We start from the raw sequence: 27,965 nt of genomic DNA, 5'->3' as shown, positions 1-27,965 counted from the left end.
TGTCATGGGGCCGGCCCCGCAGACGGCCATCGTCCAGCTGCTGCAGGGGGAGCACATGCTGAGGAGGGGTAGGCAGCAGGCTGGGGGGCAGCAGGCTGGGGTTGCTGGGCTGTCTCACACTCTCCAGGTGCACTGAAATGTGATATGTGGCTCCACTAGTGAGCGTGAAGTCCTGTTGCAGTCAGCGATCGTGTCACCGTTTCCTTAGCAGTGCTGACCTGCTGTTAGGTGATGAGAAACCCAAGTAACAGGGTAACTGTGGCAGCTTGGATCAGTTTGGTGTCCTTGGCCAGGGCAGCCTTGGCTCCTGGGGGTTTGGGCTGCAGTGACACATCTGGCAGGGGGCATCTCAGCTGGGCTCTCCAGGCACCTGTGGAGAGCCTTGGGAAAGGGACCCATCTTCCTCCTGGTGTATGGTCTGCTTAGCTGAGTGGCTTTGCTAGTGTGTATTTTGGTTCCGGATTATGCTACTTGAGTTGTTTGGTGATCAGAGTTGCAGAACAAGTATTTGGGGTTTGGTACAAACATTGATGAATGACAAAGACACATAAATATTTTCCTGTGAGTCTAGGCACGAGCAGGTCAGTTACATATGAGGCTGCTGGTTCTACTGTTGCCCTTGTATTAAATACTGATTTACTTTATATAGCTTTATACAAACGTTACCAATCTGTACTTGGAGTGCCCTGAAGCTGATACATTATTCCACAAACATGTTTTGGTGACTCTGACCCTCAGGAAGTTACAGAAGTACTTGTAAGGTTTGCTGTGCTTCCTAGGAAACATAATCACCCAAGGGAAAAAAAGTTGCCCTGAGTCCTGCAGGTGTTGCAGAGGGTACTTGATCCTGGATTTCATTTCCTGGCTCCATTTGGTAAAATTTGCCACCTAAACAACAGTTTTTTGAAGCACCTTTTGCAATAGTGAAATCATTCTCATTCTATTGTTTTAACTGATGCATTTGATCTCAGGGAACACAAGACTCACTGTTCTTGCTCTGTGTTCACAATGATGATTTCCCTTCTTAAATTTAAACTGGATGTTAACAACCTGTTCAGCACAAGCAGCAGAAGCACAGCACTGCAGCCCAGTGCAGGGCAAGATGGTGCAGGTTTCCTGGTACTGGTCATTTTGGTTTTACCTGTGGATAAATTAATCTTTGGGAAGGGGAATCTTTTTTTTTTCACATCTTTGTGGCTTTAAAAATTTTTTTGGTTGGGATTTATTTTGGGGGGGGGCAGGTTTGGGGAACAGGCTGCTTGAAGAGGCTGAATTATGTTGAAGTGAGATTGTAGAGCAAGACAAAAGGAATAAATCTGTCCATGACCAGTAGAAAAAGTGTGAACATTTTTTTAAAATGCAAGGCTTATTCTTTGAGACCTTCTGTCCAAAATTTTGCAGCGTGTCTGTTTTGTTTAACCAAGAAGAGTGTTCTGGATTGTTAACTGTTATATTCAATTAACTTTTTTCCCCCTCTCTCTTTGTTTCTCTCTCCCCCTCCCCAACCCTCAGGTTGGCCACCTCACCGGACACTCCGAGGCCATCGGAACAAAATCACATGTTTACTGTATCCTCATCAGGTCTCTTCTCGTTATGATCAGAGGTATTTGATCTCAGGTGGTGTGGATTTCTCAGTCATCATATGGGATATATTTTCTGGAGAGATGAAACATATCTTCTGTGTTCATGGTGGAGAGATCACACAGCTTCTAGTTCCACCAGAAAACTGTAGTGTAAGTTTCAGATGATGGTTCTGATAACCTATCCCACACTTCCCAGAAATGGTGCAGGTCCTCTCAGATCCTCCTGGAGAACATGAACCCAATGTGATGTGGTGCAGATGTGGTGCTGAGCCAGTGTGTAACTCTTACAGGCACTTAAAAATAATTTCATTGTTCTTTTAATATTTTAAAAGTCATAATGGATTAAAAATAGTGGGAAAAAATGGATATTAAACCTAGTTATCTGAGGAAATCCCTGGCATTTTGGGATGCACAGCATTAAGAGAGGGAGAGGGTTTCCATGATGTGGAAGCTGCCCTTCCACTGCTGGTGTTTGGGAATGCTGGGCAAGCATTCCTCACCAATTAGCCCATGGGCTTTAAAGGCAATTGTGTCTTTTGGAGCTTGGATGAGTAGGTAGAATTAAAAAAAAAAAAAAACACAACACTGATTTGCTTGAAGATCATAGTTTCCCTTCTTTTTGCTCAACGGAACAGGTTCTAACACCTGTTGGCTCTTTATGATATAAAATCACAGTCTGGTTTGAGTTGGAAGGGATGTTAAAGATCATCCAGTTCCAACCCACCTGCATGGACAGGGGCACCTCCCACTGGACCAGGTTGCTCAGAGCCCCATCCAACCTGCCCTTGAATACACAAGGTGTTGGATTCAAGAGGATTTCTGCAAGTGCAGTTCTGTTTCTAGGGACCTCAGTCCTTTGAGCCACAGACTTGAGTGCATGGATTTGGTTTATCAATTAGGTAAATCACCGTGCTTGGTCCAGTGAAGAAGAGCTTGTTACATGCAAACTGTCTGCATTTTGATTGAGATGTCTTTTTATTCTTCTATTAGGCAAGAGTCCAGCACTGTGTTTGCTCTGTGGCCAGTGACCACTCAGTAGGTCTTCTGAGTCTGAGGGAGAAAAAGTGCATCATGTTGGCATCCCGGCACCTCTTCCCTATTCAGGTGATAAAGTGGAGACCTTCTGATGACTACCTGGTGGTAGGATGTTCAGATGGGTCCGTGTACGTCTGGCAAATGGATACTGGTAAGGTCAAGTTCATACGTGTTGATTAAACAATGATATACATGAATATTTGGTAATGGTTCTGTGTAAGCTTCACCTGAGGGAAGAGTTACAATTCTTTTGCACACTTATATTTGGAAATTTAGCACTCCACATATTCCCACAATGTGTAGGTTATGTAAGCTTTTGTTAAATACATATTTTAGTATTTGGAATAACTCCTGTGGTTCCGGAGAAGTTTAGCCTGCTGGGGCTGTCACCCCCTGACATGTTTTCCTGGTTGGCTGAAGAGAGACCAGTTAAAATGCTGGCTGTATGGGTAGTGTCCTCTCAGTTTGTTAGTGACTCTGCTTCTTTAGCAGACTTCTTGGAAGCTTGGTGTAGGATGCAGCACCTTGAATCTGCAGGAGTTTCCTTATCTGCAAAGTGAAAAAAGTGTGGGGTTTTTTTTGCTTTGGTTGCTTGATGGTTGTTGTGTTTTAAAGGGACTAATGCTTAGTTTAGAAGAAACTAAAATGGAGCTTTAACAGAATGGGCAACAAGGCACACAATAAAAACAGCTTTGTAGAAAGTTTTGTGGCATTTGTAAGGGAAAAGGTGAGGAAAAAATGCACAAAAATGCACAGTGTGTGGTTACCATCAGACTCCTTAACCTTCCTAAGGAAAAAACCCACAAACACAATGCCTGAAGGTTGTTTTCAGCTTATTGTGCTATCTAGATGAGAATGTTTTTATTTATTGCAGCTCTAAGGAGAAAAGAGGGACCTTAAATCCATTGTGGAAAACTTAATCCACACAGGTGGGTGGGTGGGAGAGGGAATCCAAAATGATTGGGAATAATCTTCCACTGAAAATGGGGAGCAACTGCAGCTGTCACTCTGGTCACTGCAGGATCACATGGTGGGGATTTGAAACTTGTCTTGGTTTTTGTTGTTGTGGATTCTCCTAACTCACTTCACCTCCATGGATATTTAGGAAAATTCCATCCCTTTAGGAATATTAGTTAAAAAAATCCAGTTGTTAACCCAATGGGAATCACAGAATCACAGAATCTTAGGGGTTGGAAGGCACCTGGAAAGATCCAGTCCAACCCCCCTGCCAGAGCAGGATCACCCAGGGGCTTGAATGTCTCCAGAGAAGGACACTCCACAACCTCTCTGGGCAGCCTGGCCCAGGGCTCTGTCACTGACAGGAAAGAAGGTTTTTTTGATGTCTATGTGGAACCTCCTGTGTTCCAGTTTGCACCCCATGGGAAGTTCATGCGTGGCATCCTGTGGCGTGGATTATCTCCCCCCCGTTGTTCTTGTGCTGTTTGGGGCACCGGGGGTTGTTTCTGTGTACAGTCCTGCTTGTCGCTCTCCCTGCAGGTGCCCTGGACAGGTGTGTGATGGGGATCACAGCAGTGGAGATCCTGAATGCCTGTGATGAGGCAGTGCCTGCTGCTGTGGACGCCCTGAGCCATCCCGCCGTCAACCTGAAGCAGGCCATGACACGCCGCAGCCTGGCTGCGCTCAAGAACGTGGCCCATCAGAAGCTGCAGACTCTTGCCACCAACCTGCTGGCTTCTGAGGCCTCTGACAAGGTGAGCTGCTTCTAATACCCTCCCTGGAATGCTTATTTCCTTCAGGAATTGAATAACATCTGGGAAGTCCTCATATTGTAACTGAAAGGTCTGATCCAAAGCTCTCAGAAACTTGGACAGCCTGGGGTCATCCCAGGAGTCCACTTGCCTTGAACAAAACGTGGCAGCCTTCTTCTCTCGTGGTGCAGTCTGCAGTGCAGATGGTGCTATCAAGAGTTACCCTGTAAAAACACCATTAACTCGTGTTTTTTTCTCTTTGGCACTTCCAGCTGCACTGGTTTTCTTTGCTGGAGTCTGATGCCCCTAAACTTCCTCCTCACTGTCCCTAACTCTGTGCTGTGCTCACTGCCTGTTTTCTCCAGATTCAGTAACAATTCTAAGGAACTTCAGTGTGGAGGTTAGAAAGCTACAGGAGTTAGTTCTGAATATCCTGTTGATTTGACTGTGCCTAATGGTCATTCAGCCTGCAGGGTTTGGACTGACCATTTTGGACACTAGTGGGCAGTGAACAGTGTCCCTGTGCAGAGCTGGAAGGAGAAACCCAAAATTCCCTGCTTGCTATCTGTTTTGTTTTGGCTGGTGGATTCAAAGGCACATCAAGGCAGGCTGTCAGAGGAGAGCTCCAGGGAGAGCTTTCTCTGGGGCTTCCCATCACACATTTATTTGTTTTTTGGCCAGCTACAGGGACAAGGGAAGTCCTGACCTTGTGAGGGTTTTATGAACTTGGTCACTGAAAGAGTATGACCCCTGGCTTTTCAATGTTTATCCTTCTGTCCACGATTTATAGAAGGAAGTGCAAAATAATCCTGAGGAAACAGAGCCATGTACTGGAGAAGCTTTCCTTGCCTGGAGCAGCTGCTCTCATGGATGCTGCTCTGAGCAGGGCTGGCTCAGGGGCTCGCCACACACAGCCATGCTCTGGCCTGCTGACACCTGCTCACGTCACAGCTTTCTTCCTAAGAAAAGCACATCTTTAGGCTATAGATGCAGTTCAAACCGTTCCCTGAGTTTGTCTTTTGGTTTTCCTTGCTCAGGCAGTCTGGGCTGTGGCCAGGAGGGAGCAGCAGAGCCCTGCTCCCAGCGCCCCATGCCCGGCCTTGCAGCTTTGGGGGGGTTTGCTGTGCCTTCTGCTGCTGCGTTCTGGTTGGAAAAGAAGTGTCGCTGGCAGAGGGAGCATCCCTGCACACACCACCATCACCTTCCCACCAATCCGTGTGTGCTGAGATGGAATGCTGCTGCTCCCCTGCCTGGCTGGGAATGTTGCACTTGTGGCTGCTGTGCACGTGGTTGTGCTCTCTGCTCAGGTTCTTTGCATGGAATGAAAACATTCCTACCTAGAGAGGCATGATACCCAGCACAGCAAAACGTGTCCTGTTCCAGAGGTCATGGATGCTTGATAGCTAAAATCTTTTGGTTTTATTGTTGCTTTGAAACCAACTGTTGTGCCCATTAGAAATGTCAAAGAGAATCTAGATATTTTTTTCCTGTGATTCACAGTGATAAACACATTTGTTAGTGTTCAGAAGTAGAATGAGAAGGGTTGAAAAAATTCAAGATAATGGGTGTTGCTAGAAATAATGCAGCTTTCAGCTCAGCAGGTTGTCAGTGGTGGCCACCCCATGACCCAGGGAATCAGAGGCTGCACAAGATGTGCCTGGAACTCCAGGCGCTGGGCAAAGGAAGCAACATCTCAGGATGCACATGGAAAAGGGGAAAACTAATCCAAAGTTGTGTACATCTACACTAAAATGTAGGCATTTCTGCATGCTACATAGTATGTTAGTTTGTCTAATCTGCATGTACGGGTAGTGTCTGTGTGTATATACATGCCTGGTTGCCAAAATAAACATGCAGTGCATGCAGAAAAGCTGCAAACCTGGTGAGTTTCTAAATTCCTTTCCTGCTGTCAAATGGGCTTTAGTGGTTCCCAAAAGAACCCACCAAACTGGAAGAGTTTCTGTTGATGTAAAGGCTGTTGAGTCACAGGTGAGAAAAGGTGTAGGAGCCTTGACTGTAGTGTTTTCATCAGGGACAGACTGAGAACTTTAGGGTCAATTCTGCTTTCAGTAAAGGTTGATATTTTCTGGTCAAACCATTCAGCCTTCTTTCAGTTGTGGAAAAAATACCAGGTCTTAGGCAGCCCTTCTCAGAGCTGTGTAGGGCGATGGTTTTGCTGTGCATCCAACGTGCATGTTCAACCTTGTGTCTTCCAGGCTGGTAATTACATTGTACAAGAGAATAAATTACATTTTATTTACATTCAGACAGATTTATTTCTGTTAAAATTTCTGTTTATTTCTCTTTCTCACTTGTTTGAGGAAACTAAGGATTTGAGCATAGTTTTGCGTTGGTAAAATTCTTACAATAGTTAAAGGCTTCAGTTATTTCTGACTTTAATCAGCTTTTATTATTTTTTTTCCCCCTTGGGAGAAAGGGGAGGAGGAAGAAGATGGATTTAAGTTGTGAATAATAAGTGACACACTAAATGTGTGTCTGAGTGGATATATTAGTAGCTTATTTTCCAATGGCATAAATTGATGCTACACTTTAAATATTTCACTTTTGGATACTAATGTGTATTAAATAAGAAAATACTGAAGTGTTCTTGTTCCTTGGAATGGAACTATTATCTTTTAGAATTCATATGAAAAAAATGTGAATCTCTGTCTCATCTGGAGAGCCCTAGTTATCTGATAAAGTGAAATTTCTGTCTTTTAGAGGTGCAGCACTTGATCACAAGTCTGACATGTTGTGGAAAATGCTGTAAAATTGGCCACTGATTTAAAATGTTTGGCCTAATGTGCTTTATATCCATGCGAGTTTTCAAATTTTGATCACCCACAGCTTCCTTAATTTGTGAATTACCTTTGTCAGGAGTGTTAAGAAAGGAATCCAATTAAAATGTCAATTTTTTATATTTTTTTCAGGGGAATTTACCAAAATACTCCCACAACTCCCTGATGGTCCAAGCTATAAAGACTAACTTAACAGACCCAGACATACACGTGCTCTTCTTTGACGTGGAAGCCCTGATTATCCAGCTGCTGACTGAGGAGGCCTCCAGGCCCAACACTGCTCTCATTTCTCCTGAGAATTTGCAGAAAGCCTCTGGGGGGGCTGACAAGGGAGGCTCCTTCTTGGCTGGGAAACGAGCAGCCGTGCTCTTCCAGCAGGTCAAGGAAACAATCAAAGAGAACATAAAAGAGCATCTTCTGGATGATGAAGATGAGGATGAGGAATCGATGAGGCAGAGAAGAGAAGATGGTGACCCAGAGTATCGCTCTAGCAAATCCAAACCATTAACTTTATTAGAATATAATCTAACCATGGACACAGCAAAGCTTTTCATGTCCTGTCTCCATGCCTGGGGCCTGAATTCTGTTCTAGATGAGCTTTGCCTGGATCGCCTGGGGATGCTCAAGCCACACTGCTCCGTGTCCTTTGGCCTCCTGTCCAGAGGAGGCCACATGTCTCTGATGCTTCCTGGCTATAATCAGCCTGTAGGCAAACCCTCGTGTGGCAGTGAGGAGCTGGGAAGGAAAATGTCCCTGACAGAAGGCCTGGGAAAGGGGACATACGGTGTGTCCCGGGCTGTCACCACCCAGCACCTCCTGTCAGTCATCTCACTGGCCAACACGCTGATGAGCATGACCAATGCGACCTTCATTGGAGACCACATGAAGAAAGGTCCCACCAGGTAGGGCATGTACCCACTGGAGCTTGTGTGACTTTCTTTGAGTCTCTCTTTCATACAGCATTTTGTTTTGTTGGATTGTACCGTGGGGTTTGATGCATCAACAGCTTTTGGTGCCAGGTGGAACTCAGTGTGTTTCTGCTCTCTCGAATCAGTGTTTTTATTAACATATGTGCTAGAGAGGCCATTTTTGTCCTTTTTTCCTAGCACTTTTTATTTTTGAATAGTTTTTTATAAGGAGTACATCAAATTCTAAATAAATGAAAACTTGCAGATGAACTTGTCACCAACAAATAAGCTACCTGGGAGCTGTAAATAAGTTACAGAACACTCAGTTTGACAGAAAAAAAATCACAGTTTTGCTTTTCAAATTTTGCTTTTCAAAATTTGTGTAGTCATAGTATCTTTAGCAAATAATGTCTTTTTCTTTCTCTTTGTTTCCCCCATCCTCCTCCCCCTCCATGCATGGTTTGTGTTTAGGCCACCTAGGCCAGGCACTCCTGAGATGTCAAAAGCGAAGGCGTCCCCTTCAGTTTCAAGTCATGCAGTCCAAGGACAGATTAAGCAAGGTAAAAACCACTTACTTTGGAACAATTTGATATGTCACTTCAGCTCTTGTCACTGAAGTTATCACCTTATGATGAAGTGATAATATTCTAGGTGAAGTGAAATATTCTAGGTGAAAATTGTAATGAGTGAGACCTTATTAATAATCACTAGAAGATGCTGGAACTGTCATGAAGTCATTCCCTGACAATGAGCTTTTGCATCTTTTAAGTGCTCCCAAACAGTCTGGTTGAGGTGATGGCACGAGGTTTAAGGTCTGTACCTCAGGGCTCTACAGACTAACATGAAAACCTACATAAACATTTTCATGTTAGTCTGTAAAGCCCTGAGGCCTTAAATATCTCTTTAAAGTGTGGAACTAATCTTGTATTACAGAGCCAATGAACACAGCAGGTAACTTACACATCAACTGTGTGATTGCTTTCACTCGCAAAAAAGGGAGATGTTTATATCTGAGGAGGAGACTTGTGCATCAGCAACACTTGTGTGTTTTTATTCTCTTCCTAAATAGAAATCTTAATGAACTGTGATCTTTGGTTGGAAAGGGCAAGTCAGTTTCAGGAGTGGGATGTGTCAGGCTTTGTTCATCATCATGGGTGCTGCAGAAATAGAGAAGTAGGAGTCAGAAACAACAAGCAGAAATTTAAAAAAAAAAAACAGGGCTCTTGTCTCAACATGTGGGGGGATTTTGTCAGTTGAGGGGGGGGAAATTTTGTTGTTTTGTGGGTTTTTTCAGCCATTTACTTTTTCTCTTTGAATGGTAATTGCTTGAAAGCTCAGGATTTCTGAGTGTTGGTGTCTCTATAGCAAACTCAGTGTGACAAAACTTGTCTGTGTTTTGTCTTTAAAGATATTGTTCCATTATGGCTTTTCTTTCCCAAATGACAGTTATGTACTTTTTCTTTGAAGCAGCTGTGCTGGTTTTGGTGATAGGCACCCTTTGGTTACCCAGGGGAAATATTTTCAACTTCATGTGAAACAACAGATAAAAATGAAATTCTGGGTGCTGTCAAAAACAGATCTAGATGAACACTCCTGTCTCTAAGTTGTCATCCTGCTCTGTGGCTGGTGCTGTGTCCTGCATGCTCTGGGGGCACAGGCTGGTTTCTCAGGGCACTTTTGGGGCACACTTTTCCTCAGCATCTCACCTTGACATCCCGTTGGACACCTCTTGCTCCTCAGATAATTCTAGTGCTGGAGTTTTAAGAACTGGTGCTCTAGCTCTTCAAAAGCAGGTAGAGGTACAATGGTGGGTGTCCATCAGTTGGATGGTGTCTGCCCTGAGATGCCCAGAGCTCTGTGCCCCTCAGGGCCAGCTGCCTCCACACGGTGACTTGCTGTGCCCACCCCTGGGAGGCACCCAACAGTGCAAAAAAGAAACTGCAGAGTAAGACTTAACTTTTAATATGGGGTGGGTTTGTGTTTTCACAAGCTATCTCCTTCATAAAATACAGAGGGATTTTTATATCCCCCCTGAAACCAGGCTTGGCTGTCCCTGGGGGCCGGGTGCTGGTGGGGCTGCCCTTGCACACGTGCCTGTCGTGCTGCATCTGTGTGCAGAGTGTGCAAAAAGTAGTTCAGATGCAGATGTCCCTCCGTGACAAAAGAAGTTCACTGCATGAAAAGCAAACAGACCATTCAGAAGACAATGCTTAATCTGTTCAGGAGCTTGAACCCATTGTTGTTCTGCAACGGAGTAAAAGGGGGGGATTAATTTGAAGATGCTTGTGCATGACATATGGTAATTTCTCTATAGGAAGGAAGTGTCAGATAGTGACCCCTAAATCTCCACGTTGACCCTGGGTTGTGGCATGTGTGTGCCAGAAGGTCTGCACAGCTTTTCATGTGATAATATTAAGTCGTGAAGCGTTAGTGGAAGGACAATGTTTAGAACTGCTTTTAAATGGCCTTTGCAGCAAGAAATGCTGCTGTTTCCCAGTTAAATGTCATGGGTTCTGCTTTGAGGAATCTGCTTGAGCTGTGCTGGCCTGGAGTCCTGCCTGCCTGCTCTGTGTTCTGCTTTGCAGTCTGCTCCTTCCCAGGGTATAGGCCCCAATATTCTTTGGGTGGGGACGTGTCTAAAATGAACCTGTATCAAAACTCATCACCAGCAACACAGTCTGGGATGTTTCAGAGGGACAGATGGGGCAGCCCGGGGTTTGAAGGGGTAATTTCTAGAGGTTGAGACGAGAAGTGTCAATTCCAACTCCAGCTATGGGAAAAGCACAAAAAACAGTGAAACTCCTGTTTTCAAAATTGCTAGTCAACTGTGCTGCCAACCCAGACCCAGCTATTGAGAGAGACATTTGTAATTGCTCTGTTGCTGTGACTTCTGCCCTTCCAGAAGCTGCAGGTGTCTGTTGGTGTCTGTTTCTCTGCAGTTGCATGTCTTCCTCTCACTGGCATTGCACTTCTTGTAAAACCTAGACCTTTTTTTAAGTTTAATATTATCACAGTTTCCTCCAGTTTTGTTTTTCATTCTTTAGTGATACTAATCTGTTTTTCAGAAGCTGCTATCCTCACTTTCCTCTTTTTCTTTTTTTTTTCTCTCTCTTTCTTCTTTCCTCTGCAAGTTGCTCCTGCTGTTTCTTCTAGCACTGAAGCTGGTCACTCTGGCTCTGACACTGCTCCCACTTTACATACCTGTTTTTTAGTCAATGAAGGTATTCTTTCCTCACTTTTCTATCTATTTGTCTTTTACTTTCACGGATGTCCCTTATCATTGTTATGACATGAGTTTAATTTGATCTATGTAGGAATTTTCTTTGCAAAAAAGAGAGGCAAGGGGGGTGGGTGTCTGCTTTGCTGGGAGCGTTGGGAGGGAGAGCAGATGCAGGTGGTGCATCTGAGACTGTCTGTACACTCAGTTCTTAATCCATCAGAAATTGATTTGGGGACTTATTCTGCATTGCTGTTGTCTTTTGAAAGTACCTGTGGGCAGTACCTGAAGGAGAGGAGCCCCAGGTGCTGTGTCCTGTCTCCTGGCTGTGGGGACAAGTCCCTGGGCAGCCCTGCTTGCTGCCTGGGGAAGAGCTGCTGGATGGGCATGGGATGATCCTGCTGCTCCCCTGCTGGATGAGCACCAAAGCTCTAGTCCACAATACACACTGAAAGACTGAACATGTAATGCTCCTTTGAAAATGAAACAAACCCCATGTTATTGAAACATTTGTTTGGTGCTCAGGAAAAGTGTTTATTTAAACTACTTGGGGTTTGTGTTGGGGATGGTTTTTTTCTAATAAACCTTTGTGCACCTTATGAATAAAAACTGGCACAAAACCCAACCAACCAAACACTTCTTAAATCCCTGTCAGCAAGTGGCTTTAAATCAGAGGGTTTATGCCCCTATTAGTAAGCTATAAATTCCTGCCTTTGTGCATCTCAAGTAGTAGAAACAGTGCTCCCTTAAATTGGAAATTCCTCTTTTTAATCTGTTTGTCTTCAAGGAAAATTGACATCATGGTTTCTTTTCTTGTAGCATCATGAAGAGCTTTATTATATTTAGATTGTTATGCTCAGTATTGCTGACAACTTAAAAATACAGCTCTGTGTGCCCACCTGAAGTATTTCTCCAGTTTCTCAATTCAGTGTAGAGCATAAGGTTAGAAAAATTCTTTTCATAGGATGCTTGACAAACATTTTACAAGCTTTGTTGTTGGAGCTTGATAAGCTCATCTGGACTGGTTTTAAGTGATTTTAACCACATTGCAGGCCCATAACACGAGCTGAATTGAAATAAGTGCCCTGGAATAAGGTGTAGGTGACACACAAACATGCTTAGACAGATTGGTACCATTTAAAATAGGACAGAAATTCTATGGAATTCTATCCTACTTGCCTGTAGGACATTAATGCTAATGAATGTTGGAGCAGGACATCTAAATGTTGAACTCAGAACCAGGGCTAATGATTTTGCACAGAATTGGCCATAATACTTGTAAGGACTCTTTGTGTCTAGTGTGTCTGAGTGCATTCTTAAGGCTGAAAGGTTAAAATCCAGGCATGCAACTAGGTACTGGAGTCTTCTTGAGAGGAGATGAGGAGGAAGAGGGATGTTTTTGTACAGTGGGGGCTAATTTGAGGCAGTCTTCTACTGATGTCTCCTTTGCATGTGTGTAAGAGCTGTGCCCAGCTGGCTCAGGAGGCAGGATTTCTGCCTGGAAGAGGGTGATTCCAGCCCACTACAGAAAGCACATGCAGTGGCCAGAAGGCAGCTGGCATCAGTAAAGAAAGGACTAGCCCCAGGTTCCCACAGCAGAAGAAACATTTCTGGTTTCCTGCTGCAAAACTGATTCTGTTTTATTCCTCTCCCTCTTTCTCCCACCTTCTCCTGAAGACCTGGTGTGCACCAGGCCAGTGGCCTATGCCGACGTGCCTGATGCTGTTTTTAACTTGAAGCTGCTGCAGTGTTGGTGTTTCTCATCCCCTTGTGCTGTGTTTTGCCAGGGTGGAGCCAGCTGGCTGCCATGCACTGTGTGATGCTCCCTGACCTGCTGGGGCTGGACAAGTTCAGGCCTCCCCTGCTGGAGATGCTGGCGCGCAGGTGGCAGGACCGATGCTTGGAGGTGATTCCATTGGGCTTCCTGGGCCGTTGGGTTCTGGGGGATTGATCTTTTACTGATCAAGTTTTCCCTTCATACACACAAAAAAATGATAATTCTTTTCTGACACAAGTTCCTGCAGTTTGTGTTTCAGATCTAGTAGGTTAATTTTCCAGTTAACCTGTCAAAATGTTGAAAAAGGGATCATGTCTAAATCACATTTTATTTTGCTTACCTTCCAGTTGCTGAACCTATTTTTTAAAGAAATTATTGGATTATAAAGGCCTCCTAATTCTATTAAGAATCACAGAATTGTCTTGGTTGGAAAGGACCTCTGAGGCCACAGAGTCCAACCATCAACACAAAGAAACCCCAAACAACCACACACACCCACCAGAAAACACCCACAAAAAACCCCAACCTGGGCCAGTAGAGCAAGCTCTGAAGTGCCACATCTACACATCTCTTGAATCCCTCCAGGGATGGTGACTCCACCACTTCCCTGGGCAGCCTGTCCCATCCTGACCACTCTTTCAGTACAGAAATTGTTCCTAATACCCAATCTGACCCTCCCCTGGTGCAACTTCAGGCCATTTCCTCTGGTCCTGTTGCTATTCACTTGGGAGAAGAGGCCAACACCCACCTCCCTACAACCTCCTTTCAGGCAGGTGTGGAGGACAATGAGGTCTCTCCTCCTTTCAGGCAGTTGCAGAGGGCAGTTGTTAAGAGACTGTTTAGTTGCTGCATCTTTTGAAGAATGTGTCCAGCAGCCAGTAAAGGGTTTGTCACCAACTATTTGATAAATGACCAGGAGCCCTTCACACTGCACCTGTGCTTCTTCTGGCAAAAAGTGTGGTGACTGTGCAGCTTTCCGAGGGGGAAAGAGCTGAGATGGTGACTGTGGGTCCTCAGCAGTCCTGGAACTGAGCTGGGAATGTTTTGTCCTGCCTGATTGCCTGTTCTGGTGTGAGATGGGGTTTCCTGAGAGGGGCAGTACTTAGAAACTCATTCAAATTGGTGAGCTACAGAAATGCTGCATATTTATATTTCCTTTGTCCACAACTTTTTCATTTTACCTTGATCAAATCCCTTCACTTCTAGGTGCATTAAATCTCTTAGATGGAAAAAGGCCTGTATGTTTATGAATGTGTATTTATGAATTCTTCAGGTGGAACAAGTGTTATTAATGGGGTGCAAATAGTTTAAGGTAGTATTTTGTATTTTTGGTCTAAAAACCCAGATTGTTTTTAAAAAACGTTGATAAACCATTTTAATGTATTTTCCTTTTCTTTCATTGTTCAGCCTTTGTAATATGGAGGACATGAGTAAATCTCATGTCAAAAATATTTTGAATTTACTTTTTTGTTTCACTTTCATCTCACCGTGTTTGTCACAGAAAAATGTTATTCATTGCACATTTAGAATTTTCATAGATTCACAGAATAATGAAGGTTGGAAGGGACCTTAAAGATCATCAGGTTCCAACCTCCCTGCCATGAGCAGGGACACCTCCCACCAGACCAGGCTGCACAAGCCTCATCCAACCTGGCCTTGAACACCTCCAGGGATGGGGCTTGTGTGTTGAAGGTGGAGAGGTGGGAGAAAAACAGAGCTCTTCTGAAAGCTGAGCTTGGTTTTCTGTGCAAGATTTTTCTTTAGTTCTTCCTCAATCACACGGGAAACATGCTGGTCAGTGTTTGAGATCTGAGCTGCTGTTTCCTGTTGGCTTTCCAGGTCAGAGAAGCTGCCCAGGCCTTGTTGCTGGCTGAGCTGAGAAGAATTGAGCAGGCAGGTCGGAAAGAAACCATTGATGCCTGGGCTCCCTACCTGCCACAGTACATGGACAGCGTCATATCTCGTAAGTGAGGCTGTGTCACACCTGGACTGAGCTGGGTTGCTGGGGAAAGGGGGGAAAAAGCCATTTTGCACAGAAAATTGGGCTACCAACCCAGGGGAGAAGTCTGGGGTTATAGAGAAAAACCTCTTGAAATGCTCAAGCGTCGTGAAATCCCTGAGGGTCACTAATGTTGGTCAGGTCAGTCAGACCCTGCAGAGCATCTCCTGGGGACTGGGGTGTCCTGCCCAGCCTGTCCCTGCTGCTGGGGGCTGCAGGGGAGAAACCAACTGTGAGGAGGCTGGTAAAATTACAGGGTAGGAGTTGTGAACAGTCACCTTGTTACTCATCAGGTCACCTTTCTCTGGCTGAGGATATTTTAATATTGGTACAGATACACTTCTGCAACAATATTTCAGTTCTGCAGTGTGCTTACAAGGGGAAGTGTTGGGGTTTGTAGCAGCTGTTCTCTACCACCATCCCCCTGTTTCTCTGTCTCTCTTATCAGAGGGTGTGTGCTGACTGAAAAACCTCATGCATGAAACTAGTACCAATTTTAAAAGTCACACAGCTATAAGGTGAAACAAATTGCAGTTCTGTTTGGTTATGGGTCTAATCTTGCATATAAGCCAGTCCCTTTTGATAAAATGCTGTCTATTAAAATGTTTTGCTTGCAGAATATTTTCTGATTTTGTTGGGTTTTGTTTTTTTATGTTCTGATCCTTGTTTGGAACTCTTGGCTCACATGCAGACAAGGGGCTTACCAGAATATAGCCCTGCTGGGGCCTTTGTGTGACTGGAACTGACTCACCCAAACATCTTTACCAAAATAAGTGTCTTCTGGCTGTACTGGTGTTCCTGCAGCACTACTCAGTGATATGCAATATCGTGTTTCTTCTCCAAACCATTAAATAACTACTGGCAACAATTTATCTGTTGTCTTTTATCAGTTTTTGGTTTATTCATTTTTATTGAAGCAGAGGTTGTACAGGCTCAAAGAACGTATTATTGGAAGATACTTCACTCAATTATCTATCTAGAAACTTGTCTTGCCTTGTCTATTGAGAGAATAATGTCCAGATGCATCTGCAGTGTCTAAAAAACCAATAAAAACTATGTTATCATGAAGGAGAATGTTTGCTTTGAAGTTATAAGAGTCATAGGTGTTCACCTCTCTTAAGAGGGGATTCTTTTTCCACTGAAGGATGTCGTTGCTGCTCAGAGAAAGCTCTCTATTAAATACCAATTGATTTTTGAGAGCTGTGTAATAATCTTATTAAATCTAAATTGAATGCATAAATTACATGGAACACAGTACTTTAAAGGGATGTTGGGAATGTTTTGGTGAGACTAAGCTGCTGTTAATTGCAGCCTCCAGCCATGCAGTAGCTGCCTTATCCCAGGGATGCTGGGGCACAGTTAGTCAGTGGAAGTGTGGTTTGTGCACATACCAAACAGCCCTGATTCACGTGGTGGATGTTTGTGCCATTTTGTGTAGTTAGGTGCATTTTTTAATTGACCTTCAGAGGTCTGTTGCAGGCAGTTTGTAGAAAGCAGCTGTAGTTGCCCTTTCCACTCCAGAGTAGCTGCTATAGCAACTGTTGGTGATGAGGAATTTCTTCTCTCTGGAGTGGTACTGCTTGACCTCCTTGGGTGGGAGGTTACGGACATAATTGTGTTGGTGAAGTGTATCTAAACCACCCTGGAGAGCCTGCTTTTAGCCAGCTGACTGCTTCCAAAAATGGAACTTTGTCTTAATGTACTGAAAACCAACCTGTAATTTGTATTAGTTTCAGTAATTTGCTGTTTGGGTGCTTCTCGTGACTTCATTACATTTGAAAGTTTCAGGGCAGAGTTTGCAGTTCTGTTTTACATGTGCATCATTTGGCAGCTGAACATCTTATTCTGCCTCTTGTGCTTCTGTTTGTGCTCAGGTTAGTGTGGCATCTGTTTTTACAGCAGCAGGACTGACTGGTGTAAGAAAAAACCCTGCATATTTTGTGTGCATGCAGTTCAAGTAGTTGGATCCAAGCTGTGTTTTGGCCTTTATTTTAATCATTAGCAAATCTAAGAGTTTGGTTTTACTCTACATCAGGATGCCCTTGTCTGTCTGAACAAGAATGTTTTAAAACACAGGGAGAAAATACAAACCAGAGCAGTCAGCTGAGCTTGGCTGAGGGAATGACCTGAGTGTAGATGCTAGTGGGAGAGCACTGACAGTGGGAACCTCTCAAACAGGGCAATGGAAATGAATTTATTTTATACTAAGACTGTTGAAAAATAGTGGATTAAGGTTATGGAGTTTGGGGTTCTCCTGAATGCCAGGTCTGAGGAGGCATTTGATACTGTTACTGTCTGTGGGAATGTCCACAAAGGTGCTGGTGTTCTGAAGAAGAGTAATTGCCCTGGAAGAGGGGAAACAAATTAAGGAGCTACAAAGGTTGCTGTTGTGGGTAACAAGTGTCTGGCTTAGTTACACTGTAACATGTGCCTTAAAACATGGTGCGGTTTTTTAAAGGTCCAGGGCAGAATTGAAGGGGCCAGGAGTTATTTAGGATGGCCAAAATGAATGCAATGGACTTCTGAAAGGTGTCTGTTTATGCTAGAAAGTTGAGGAGAAGATATAAGGAAGATAAAGAAATGTTGCTTGGATTCCTTCATCCTCCGCTTCTGCCAGTTTTGCCTCTTAATACCGGGGCATAAATTTTTATCAGCATCTCTGTGTCCAGCAAAGGTGTCCTGAATAAGGCTGAGGTGGGGTTTGGCAGCACGTGTGACCTCAGGGCAGCCCTGCCAGCCTGAGCAGGTGACATGCCCCTGACTCTGCACTGTGTCCCTCTCTGCTTGCAGATTTGTCATCACCATTTTTATATGTGCTGACACACAGGGAAAGACGTTGAGAAAGCTATTAAAAGGTACTGGTTTCTTTATAAAGGGATTGTGGCAGAAGAAGGCTAGAAATTGCTGCCAGACAATCACTCACAGTTGCTACCAGACAATCACAAGTTGGTATTTTAAAACAGAACAAAAAATGAAAAACTACTCAGAGGAGTCTGGAATATTCGTGAGAATGTTGATGTTTCTGAACTGGTTTATAGGCAACGTGGAGCCCCATGGCTTTCAGGTGTGGACTCACAAGCCTTGTGGTACACAGCAGAGATTCTCCATGTGTGACCTATGATGCTGTTTTTGTTTATCCATCGCATCAAACTGAAGAATCACTTTGGTTAGAAAAGACCTTTAGGACCATCCAGTCCAACCAGCCCTGCCAAGGGCACCCCTGCCCCATGTCCCTCAGTACCACATCTACATGGCTTTGAAATCCCCCCAGGGATGGGGACTCCAGCCCTGCCCTGGAGGAGATTAGCAGTCTATTATCTGAAAGCTGCTGAGGATGGAAGTGTCTCATGGTGATGATTCCACTGAGCTGCTCCAGCAGCAGCAGGCACAGTGTTGCCATTGGGAGGGAAGAGGAAAGAGACCTTACCAGGGCATCCCTTTAGCCTGCTTTTCCGCTTTCCTAAAACCCTTTGGGAAAGGCTATTTGTGAGGCTGTTCTTTTTGCCCTTAGCAAAACACTTCTGATAACACCTGGCTGGAATCTTGGGGGGGCTGCTCCAGGGAATGATGAAAGTTTGGGGCTGTACAAACAGGAGATGTTAACTTCACTCACAGGGTGCTGCGTGGCACAGTTTGGGGTTCATTGTGCAGTTCCTAGTAGCAGCTGTCAGATTCATCCCAACTCAAATTTCATGGATTGAGTCAGATGAATGAATGTGCTTGGGAAGTGGCCTGGAAACCAGCACTTGTTGGTGAGAGAGGGGAAGCATCAACAGGAGATGTGCGAGAGGTTCTGCTGAGCTCTCTGGTTCGGGGCTAAATAAATGGTTAGTGTGCAATATGTGTAGCTAATATTTTTAATGGTGCTAGAAGATGGCAGGAAAAGATGATGATACAAAAGAGGCACGTAGAGTGTGGAGAAACTTTTTCAAGGGTAGGTTTGTGAAAAGTCTGTTTACAGGGCAGAGAAACCAGAGAATAGTTGCTGTTGGCTTTGTCTGTTTCACAGATTCACACTGCAAGGTTCAGAACATCAAAAGTTAATGACTTTTTTTAATTTTTCCTGATCTAAGGATATTCTCTACCAAAATCCCTGACTTTCTTGTGGGTGTTGGGTTGTTTCTTTCAGCTGGAGTGACCACGGAAGCCATTCAGACTGGGAGTGCAAGTCCAGATTCTCTGGGGACAGAAGCAAAAGTTCAGGAAGAGGAACATGACCTGGTTGATGATGACATCCCACCTGGTGAGCATGAAAAGAAGTTATTTTTTTCCATAGTAGGTACTGTTCAGGGAAGATGGAACACTGTCTGCTACACAGCATATTCTTCATGAGGAAATTAAATCCTTAGGCTACTTACCAGGAAGTCTGTGCTGGTAGAAAGGAAGTTATTCAAAAGTTAGCAAAGAGCTGTAGGGTAAAACCAAATACCTGCTTGTCTGTGACAACTCTAGTGTCACTGTGTTACTTCTGAACCATATTCTAATATATGTGTTGGCAGCTTTTAAACCTGCCTGCAACTGCCATGTTTAGCTTGTAGCTCTTGAAGAATAAGGGCTTGATATGATTTTGTATAGTTCCCCCTTAAGTGATTTACCTTGGTGAAAGATCTGATGTAAGGCTGCTGCCATCAGTCTGCTTGATTGAATGGACCTTCTGGCCACAAGCTGTGCTGCTTGTTTGTCACACCAGAATTTCATTTCTACAACACTCATCTGGCTTTTCACTCTTGCTGTAGTTCACTGAAGGCAGGTAATGCCAAGTGTTCTGGTCCATCAAGGCATAGTCTGACAGGGCAGGTGCTGCAAAAAGATGCATTTAATTATAAGCAGTTATATTTTGATTTTTTTTTCCATGCTGTTATGCTATTTGTGTGCTCAGTATCAAGATGCTGGAGTGTGAGTTCAGGATGGATTTCAGCACAGCGGTAGGGTGTGAAGCTCTGCCTTTGGGCTCAGCTTTGTCTAGGATTTTGGGAAGGTCTAAAGGAAATGGATTCTTTCTGTCGAGCTGAAGGTGGTTAGTGTGACAGATCTAGTTTTGTGTCAAGTCTCTGGTTGAAGGTGGCAGAGACAGGATCACTGTTGGTGGAACAACAACCTGTCTGGCACAGGGAACACTGGCAGGACTGGGGGTAACAGGCTAAGGAGGAGCGGCCGAGAGGGAGGGAGGATGCTGGGAATGCCTTTAGCAGCTGGGACACAATGCAGGACATGTCAGGAAACAACAACAAATAGGGAATGAACCCTCAGAAAAATTGAAAATACAATAACGAATGGGCTCAGCACCTCCTGAAAGGCAGATTTCTCCAGCACATGGATCAGATCTGTGTTTCCTCCAGGAGCATCTGCCATCTCACATCTGTTCCGGACCTTCTGGAGGTTGGGAAGCTTTAGCATTGTTATAAGTGTGTGGTGCATCTGGAACAGCTTTCTGCCCCTTTGGTGCTGTGTGTTGTTTTCACGGGGAGGAGACTGAAGATGGGATGGGTGCTTCAGTGGAGTAAGTTCCAAATGCTGTGTGTGTTTGCTGTGTGCTGCACTGCTGAGCTCGGAGGCTTTCTGACAGCTGCCTGCTGCCTTGCTGGAGTCTGGGGGCTGTATCCATTTCATCTGGGGTTCTGGTATTAGAAGCAGTTAAGCTTTAAAAAAAGTATCCTGAGTACAGGTGGAGTCTTTGTCTACAACTGAATACAGTTTTGTGTTGGTAGAATACAAAAAAAACCCCAGAAGTTTTGAGAGCATTTCAACTTCACCTTATCTTACAAATCTGCTGCAGCTTCTTCCTGTACTGGTCCTGTTAAGGCTCATCTTTATTGATTGGCTGCACAAAGTAGTGCTGCTGTGCAGTGGTCAACAGGATTTCTTTTTTTCTCAGTTCAAAATGAGATTCACCAAATGCTTTCATTTATCCAAATAATTGTTTAAAAGGATCACTTTCACATCAGTCCTCTCAGAGAGGAAAGCATTTTAGCTGAGCTGGCTGAAAGGCACTGCAGCCTGGTGTGGGAAGCACTGCAGCAATGCACTGCAGTGCCTCCTGAGCACTGAGGGACACAGCAGGAGTTACTTGGAAAATTGGGGCTGGCTTCAAATGCACTGAGAATACGTGCAAGTGTGGTCTTCCCACCCAGCAGTAGTGTGTGTTCATACCTTGAAAGCTTGGAAGGCTTTTTCTGGATAACTAAAAGCAGAGCAAACATCGTGCTTAAATAAGGCAGCATTTCCTCCTGATTGGGCTTAAAACCTACTGGCTTCAGTGCTCAACACTCTGCACTTCATCATGATGGCAAATGGCTTTTTCCAAATGTTAGCTTTTAAGAAATTTTGTAATTCATAATTGATTTGTATTTTCAGTATAATTTTAGGCTCCAAAAGATCATCTTTTACTTTAGAAATGCAATGAGCTTTTCCAGTAAATAAGGAAGATTATGATCTTAAAGGTCTCTTCCACCCAAAACCATTCTATGAAGCAAAAGCCCAAGTTTTATGGTTTTTCCACACTTGAACAGCTGCCTGAAAATAAAATGTCTGTGAGTGGGAAATCCAAGGGACTGGCTGCTGTGCCCCTCTGTGCCTGCTCCCAGGAGGTGACACTGCCCTGGGGACACCTTGCTTATGCTGGCATGGCTGTGAAATGGTCACACTCCAACAGGTGGCCTGAGGGGTGACAAGGAGAAATACACTCTTACTGGACCAATTACTCTGGTTTGGTATTTCCATAAATAAAAACTGTACCAGATACGTTTTCCCTTCAGTTCTACTTGAGGCAACATAAACGTTTCTCATTGTAGGAGAGGCTGTGATACAGCACAGGCCATGGCTCTGGCAGGAGAGTGGGGAGTTGAATTGAAATGCAATTTATTCCTAAAGCTCTATTGTTCCAGAAGGCTGGAGATAGTGGACACAGACTGCTTTAGCTGCCAAGACAAGGCTGGTTATTTGGCCCAGCCTGTTTCCTCCTGCCCGCTGCTGGCACACCTGAGTGCCCAGAATGGGAACACACAGTGGTCAGCCCACTCCTTGGCCCTTGGTGATCCCCTGCCCGGAGGGAGATCTGTCTGAGGGCATCTTGCAGCAGGTTCAGGCAATAAACAGATGTTTGAGGAGTGCCTGGTGTTTAACTGTGTGACACCAGGAGTCTCTGTTGAGTAGACACTTGAGCATGATCTGCGTGTGGTGCAAACACTCATTTCTGATACAGGTTCCAGCAGTTACAGGGGGGCACACACAGGTTTATACAGAACATCAAATCTGGGAAAGCTGCTGATCAATGTTTGTCAACTTGAAAATGTAATATTTTAAATCTCTTCTTTCAATATCCACAAATCTAGTTTCATGCATAATAAGTAGCACTTGTGAAGCAATAATTGTCCTTTAACTGGCAAAGTCAGAAGCAAGAAATATTGCTAAATTAACCCATAGCCTAAACTCCAAAATAACTCTTCCATCAGTGACAGTATTTATCCGTATTAAAGATTCAACAGGGCAAGGGCAGGGACTGTATTTCTTGTGATTCATCTTGTACCTTATGGCCCCATCCCTACTGAAGTGCAGCAGAACGTGGGTTGGATTTCCAGGAGTTTTAAACTTCCAGCATTTTCTCATGTTTTGAGTTCCTCTTATTTTCTCAACGCTGGTGAGATTTTTTGATTTGGGTAGAGTTTAACTATTTGAAGTAGTTTCAATGTAGCTCCTAGCTGATGCATTGTTTTTCTTTGTGGATGATTCCAGTTTTTACCTCACAGGTTTGCATGGTACCAGAGGGAACTATTTCACCAACCTGTGAGCTGCAAGCTGGGGGCACTCACCTGTTAGGTCACATACTGTGCTCTTATTTTTTTATTCTTCGTTTTTTATTTAATATATTGTGCTCCTGGACTACTTCAGTGGTTTCCCTTCGTTTTCTTTCTTGCTGCTGGAGCTGGGCTCCTTTGAAGTGGGAAGGGCAGGTGCCCATTGGATGCTTCCCATTCCCAGCCAGGCATTCCCTGAAAACCTGGAGTGGAGGGGCACAGCAAGTGCAGCCATCTGCCAGCCCAGCCCCACTGCTCCTCACAATGAGGGTGCCACCAGAGACAGGCTCCCCACGAACATCCTGCTGGGTTCCTTTCAAGGAGGTTATCCTGAACCTCAGCACCTCCACAGACCCTGTCACAGGGCTGGAAAGCTGCCACTGAGAGATCAAAGCAGCTTTTAATTGGGATTTAATCACTTGCTGGAAAACCATCTACCATATCGTATGCTGACTATTGTGTAGAACACCAGAAAAGTGAGGGTTTATCATCTGAAGCAAACTTCAGCCTTTTCAGATGCTAATGAAGAAAACAAAAAATACCCACTGACTCATCCCTGTCACTTGGTCTTTTCTGTCCCAGTTTAAAATGGAATGAGTTCACAGACACAGGTTGAACGTGTAAAACTGAACTTGAATGGAGTTTTCCTGCGTTTAACAGGAATTCTGAAGCACCTAGAGAAATGTGTAATATGTAGTCATATTCCAAGCTGACTGAGGATCTAGGTTCCTGCAATTTGTCCTTAGCTGCCTGCAGGGAAGTGTGGCACTGGGGGTAAGATTCTGTTCCCTTTTTTAAGGAGCCATCCCTCCTGGAAAGCCCCGGGGCTGTTGCACCAGAGCTGCCCGTGTGTGTGCAGAGCCAGGCAGCTGCTGGCCAAGCAGATGTCACCCAGCACAGCCAGGAAGGGCCTGCTCTAGGCTTGACATCTGTCTGGATGGCATCTGTCAGCTTTGGGAGAGCCTGTCATTAAGGGAGGACTAATTGAAGAAATCTGGCTTGTTTGGGGGCTGGGGGTGGTTGGAATGAAGGGAGAGGTGCAGGGCAGCAGTGCCCACCAGCAGGGCCTGGCCTTGGCTGGCCTGGCACCTTCTCCTTATGGACTGGTCTAGAAAGAAGTACCACTCCTAGTAGGGCTGGAGATTTCTTTTTATTTTTTTTTTTTTTAAGTATTGTGGCTGAAAAAGCTAGCAAGCTTGAATATAAATTTCAGAGTCATGACTTGCCAGAAGGCAGAGCACACAGGTACAAACCTGGCCAAGCTGCCCTGCCTCAAGTCTCTAAATACACCTGTGCATTTACACCAGGAGTTACTAATTCAGATCACAGGAGTAGGTAGCTGTGCAAACTTTACAGGATTTACTTCACCTACCACAGATGTCAGTGAAATGAGTGCACTAGATGAAAGCCATGTTGGCAGGCAGTGTGGTTTTGTATAGACTGTGTTAAATATTGATTTCTTTAGTGTAGCATGAGCAGCATCTTTAACACACATTCGGTTACAAATGCTTACTTTGTTGTTGAAAATGCAACTTTTCATCTAGCTTCCTATACTTTCTGATCTCTATTTGATGATGTGCAGCTAAGCTTTGCATAAGGTCTCTAAGCAGGGTCAATCCTTATTCTGTGTGTGAGTGGGAATTCAGCCTCATTATACACCAGCAGGCTGAGCACCCATCTGGGACTCTGGTCTGAAATTATTTCCTTGTCTTGGTGACAGATGTCTTCTTCCAGTGCTGCACAGTCTCCCTTTGTGCTACAGTTACTCTGAAAAAATCGTGTTAACTTGGGAAAAGTTAGTTCTTTTTGTCTTGGAAAAATATTGATGACTTAATTGTGTTCTCCTGGCTGCTCATCTTCACTCACTGAAGTGGGTAGGGGGGCTGATGTCACTTCAGGTTGTGAATCTTCCCCAAGGAGCAATGAGAAGCAAGGGCCAGGCTGGTGTTCCCAACAAGCACTGGTACCAGTCTGCACCTTTGGGCTCCTGTCTTGGTGTTCCAAATTCACTTCCCAACCTCTTTCCAGTATCTCAAGGAAATCGGGGTCCTGGATTGTCCTGCAGGTGCCTGAAGCTCATGCTGGGAATTCCCCCAGGCCTCCATGTCCCACGAGTGGGGTGGGATGTGAAGGGAAGGACATCCCCTGATCAAAATCCTGCATCGTTGGGCAAGTGAAGCATTGTAGCTGGTTTGGAAGCATCTTCTTGGGAGTGGTTACAAGAAAGAGCCGTTGTGTCCATTCATTGTAATTGTGTAGACTTCAGTGTTTGTGGGTTTGTAGCAGTTGTTTTAAGAAACCCGCCCCTTCCCTCGAGCTGTGTGTTTAAGCACAGGACCAGTCACAACAAAGTCGGGCAATGTTGTTCTTAAAACAGATTAGGCCTGTTGCTACATTTAAAAAACAGTATTTCCTTAGTTTGTGTGGCAGTTTTTCTAGGTGGGCTGATGATTGAGAACTTTGCAGAGCAGGGCTGATGGTTGGACACGGTCATCCCAAGGGCCTTTTCCAGCCTGAATAGTTCTGTGATTCTATGAGAAGAGCTTTGAATCTCTGCAGATCTCTTGCTGCTGTCTGAGCTTGTTTTATTCTAAAGACAAGTATTGCCATGAAGACCGAGGTCTGGTGTGAACTTTACAGCAGTTTCTTGTGACATGTATTAATGGCAGCTGGTTTTATAGCATCTTATAGCATTTTTATAACCTTCTTCTGGATAGTCAGCTTTTCAAACTAGCAGTTTCAAATCAGCAGTGATCTACACAGTGTATGAGAAACCTGATGGAAGATTTTTCTCTTTTGTTTAAAAAAAAGCAATACCTTGTTGTATTGGAAGTAGCTTTTTCCCTGTTTCAGCTGGAGTTTGGACAGCTGGAAGTAGTAAAAAATAAAATATACTGTAAACATTGAACTGTGTTAAAAGATTAGCATTTCAATAACACCTTTTTATGGAGAACCTTTAATTTCACCTAGTTACATGCAAGAGGTGACAAAGTTCATAAACTTCCTTCTTTTACTAGTCTGTGCACTTTTATAAATAAATGGATCAGCTAAGATTCAATGGGCCAATTGCAGCATATAATATCTATTCAGAGGCAATTAAACTGCCTTTTTTTCATGCTGGCATGTGAGCGTGCCCTTTCACAACCTTCAACTTGATTTGTGGTGATTCAGAATTAACTTAAAAGTCTTGTTTGCTGACAGCTTAAAGCTTAATTGACTGAAAGCCAAACCGAGTGCGCTCTGTGTGCAACACCCGCTGCATCTCGTGCTGCTGAAGGGCAGTGCTGGGTCCTGCCCTGCCAGGCTGGGAACTGCTCCCCAGGGACACACATCCCCCCAGCTCATCCTGAACTCCTGGGCAAGGCCCCTCTGCTCACACAGGACCCTGTCCTGGGGCTGCCACCTCCTCCTCCTTCACCTGCCTTTCCAGGAGGCGCCTGGGTTGGCAGATTCTACCTGTGTTGGGGGATAGAGAAGCAGAAAATGAGAATTAAGTGTTGTTGGTTTCACTATGTGGCTAAAATGACCCCACTGGAAGGGAAAGTCTGCTATAGTTTGAATAGAATTTGTGTGGTTATTAAAGAATATTAGTCTGAAGAGTCTCTATATTGCTAAAAAAGAAACAAATATTAAGATGTTTGACAGTACCCGTGGAATTTCCTGTCCACCTGTAGGCACAAGGTGGGACCTGAAATGTGTTTGTGCACCTCCACTGTCATACTAGGATGAGCCCAGGGTGCCCAGGCTGGATGGGAAGGCTCTAGAATGTGTCTCCTAATATAGTTCTTTGTGGGTTAATTTTTGGGGGAAAAAATCCTGATGAAATATAACCCTCATCTCAGTCTAAATCCTGTCTGTGATGCTGCTGAAAGCTTCCCTTTCCCCCTGAGTATTTCTATATAGAAAAGCTTATTCTGTTGTGGGGTGCTGCTCAAGGCTGCCTGGTCTTGTCCCATGGCAGATCCCCCAGCTCTGATACTTGGCAGCCTGAGGCTCCCCCAGCCCTCCTGCCAGTGGCTGGTGTGGAGGAGCATCAAGTACTTATTTGGTGGTGTTTTTTTGTGCTACAGATTTTTCTTCAGGATGCATTAAATAATTTCAAATTAAATTCTGTCTTTAAACAGTGGGGAACGTACTTTAATCTGTCAAAACCAGAAAGGTCTTAAAGTACCTTCAGTTGTCAGACATGATCTGATAGATATGACAGAAAAATATAATGGCACCTCATCTGTTTTCTCCTGTAAATTCTTAAAATTCTGTTCATGTCCAAGTCAAGCTTCAATATGTAAAAGTTAAAGAGCATGGGTTCTGATATTGCTCTGTTTCTTATTGATTTCTTGGCAAATCATAGCTATCTAATTTCTTCTGCCTTCCCATTGATTTCCAATAGGAACAACATCTTTTCATAAGGCATCAAAAAAGTTGCCATTCAGTTTCAAAATGACAATAATGTAAAATAGTTTTACTCTTATGTTCCTTTCAATAAAGCAATAATCGTAGTTCAGAATGTGAAGTCCAGATCTGTACCATTTTTATTGAAGCCTTCCCTATGTCTGGAGAGATCTGGAACTGGACAATAAATTTGTTTTAATTGTCTCTTACTAACAGCTTATTAAATGCTGTTGAAAAAAAATCTTTTGCATTAATCTGGCTTTGGTTATGTATAAATTAGTTACTTCTAATTTGAATGTTAATCACGCAGTATTTGACTGTGCTGTGATATTTGGTTTCCTGATCAAATTACCAAGTATGTCTAATGTAGTGGTAGTTACTGGAATGCTCAGAGGTGTGGTTACACACATTTAGAGAGCTGCAAGTCTGGCAGAACTGCAACTGTCACAGCTGCTGGGCTGGGGTGGAAGAGGCACTTTCCTACCTAGATCTCCCCAGATCCCCCTTGCAGCCACCCTTCTCATCGGTTGCAGCTCACTGGAATTTTCTCTTCTGGGCTGTTCCTTTTATGAGGGAATATTTCACTGTGCTGCAGCTCTAGGAGCACAAAATGGGTGAGGATGCTGCTTCCTGGCAGAGCTGAGAGCAGGGAAACAGTCACAGACAAAATGGATTCTCCGCCGTTCTGATGGGGGGTGTCGGGCACGGGTCGTCAGTGGGGCAGAACTTCCCTGATTGCAAGTGACATTAAAGC

The 27,965-nt window shown here is 44.3% G+C and overlaps 1 protein-coding gene across 1 annotated transcript in view; it reads left to right on the top strand.

The window, feature by feature from the left end:
- The window catches only part of WDR7 (WD repeat domain 7), an 88,621-nt gene that overhangs the window by 9,944 nt on the left and 50,712 nt on the right, over positions 1–27,965 (top strand). The window contains exons 10-19 of the mRNA XM_010003659.1: positions 3–68; positions 1,513–1,733; positions 2,574–2,769; positions 4,116–4,330; positions 7,258–8,027; positions 8,505–8,593; positions 11,165–11,254; positions 13,038–13,156; positions 14,867–14,990; positions 19,156–19,269. Of these exons, the coding sequence (XP_010001961.1) occupies positions 3–68; positions 1,513–1,733; positions 2,574–2,769; positions 4,116–4,330; positions 7,258–8,027; positions 8,505–8,593; positions 11,165–11,254; positions 13,038–13,156; positions 14,867–14,990; positions 19,156–19,269 (2,004 nt within the window). The remainder of the gene's footprint in view (positions 1–2; positions 69–1,512; positions 1,734–2,573; positions 2,770–4,115; positions 4,331–7,257; positions 8,028–8,504; positions 8,594–11,164; positions 11,255–13,037; positions 13,157–14,866; positions 14,991–19,155; positions 19,270–27,965) is intronic.

This window comes from Chaetura pelagica, unplaced genomic scaffold, assembly GCF_000747805.2.
Source record: "Chaetura pelagica isolate M959 unplaced genomic scaffold, ChaPel_1.0 scaffold488, whole genome shotgun sequence".
Classification (NCBI taxonomy): Eukaryota; Metazoa; Chordata; class Aves; order Apodiformes; family Apodidae; genus Chaetura; species Chaetura pelagica.
Note: the sequence above shows the minus strand (reverse complement) of the source record. Positions and strands in the feature narration are given on the sequence as shown.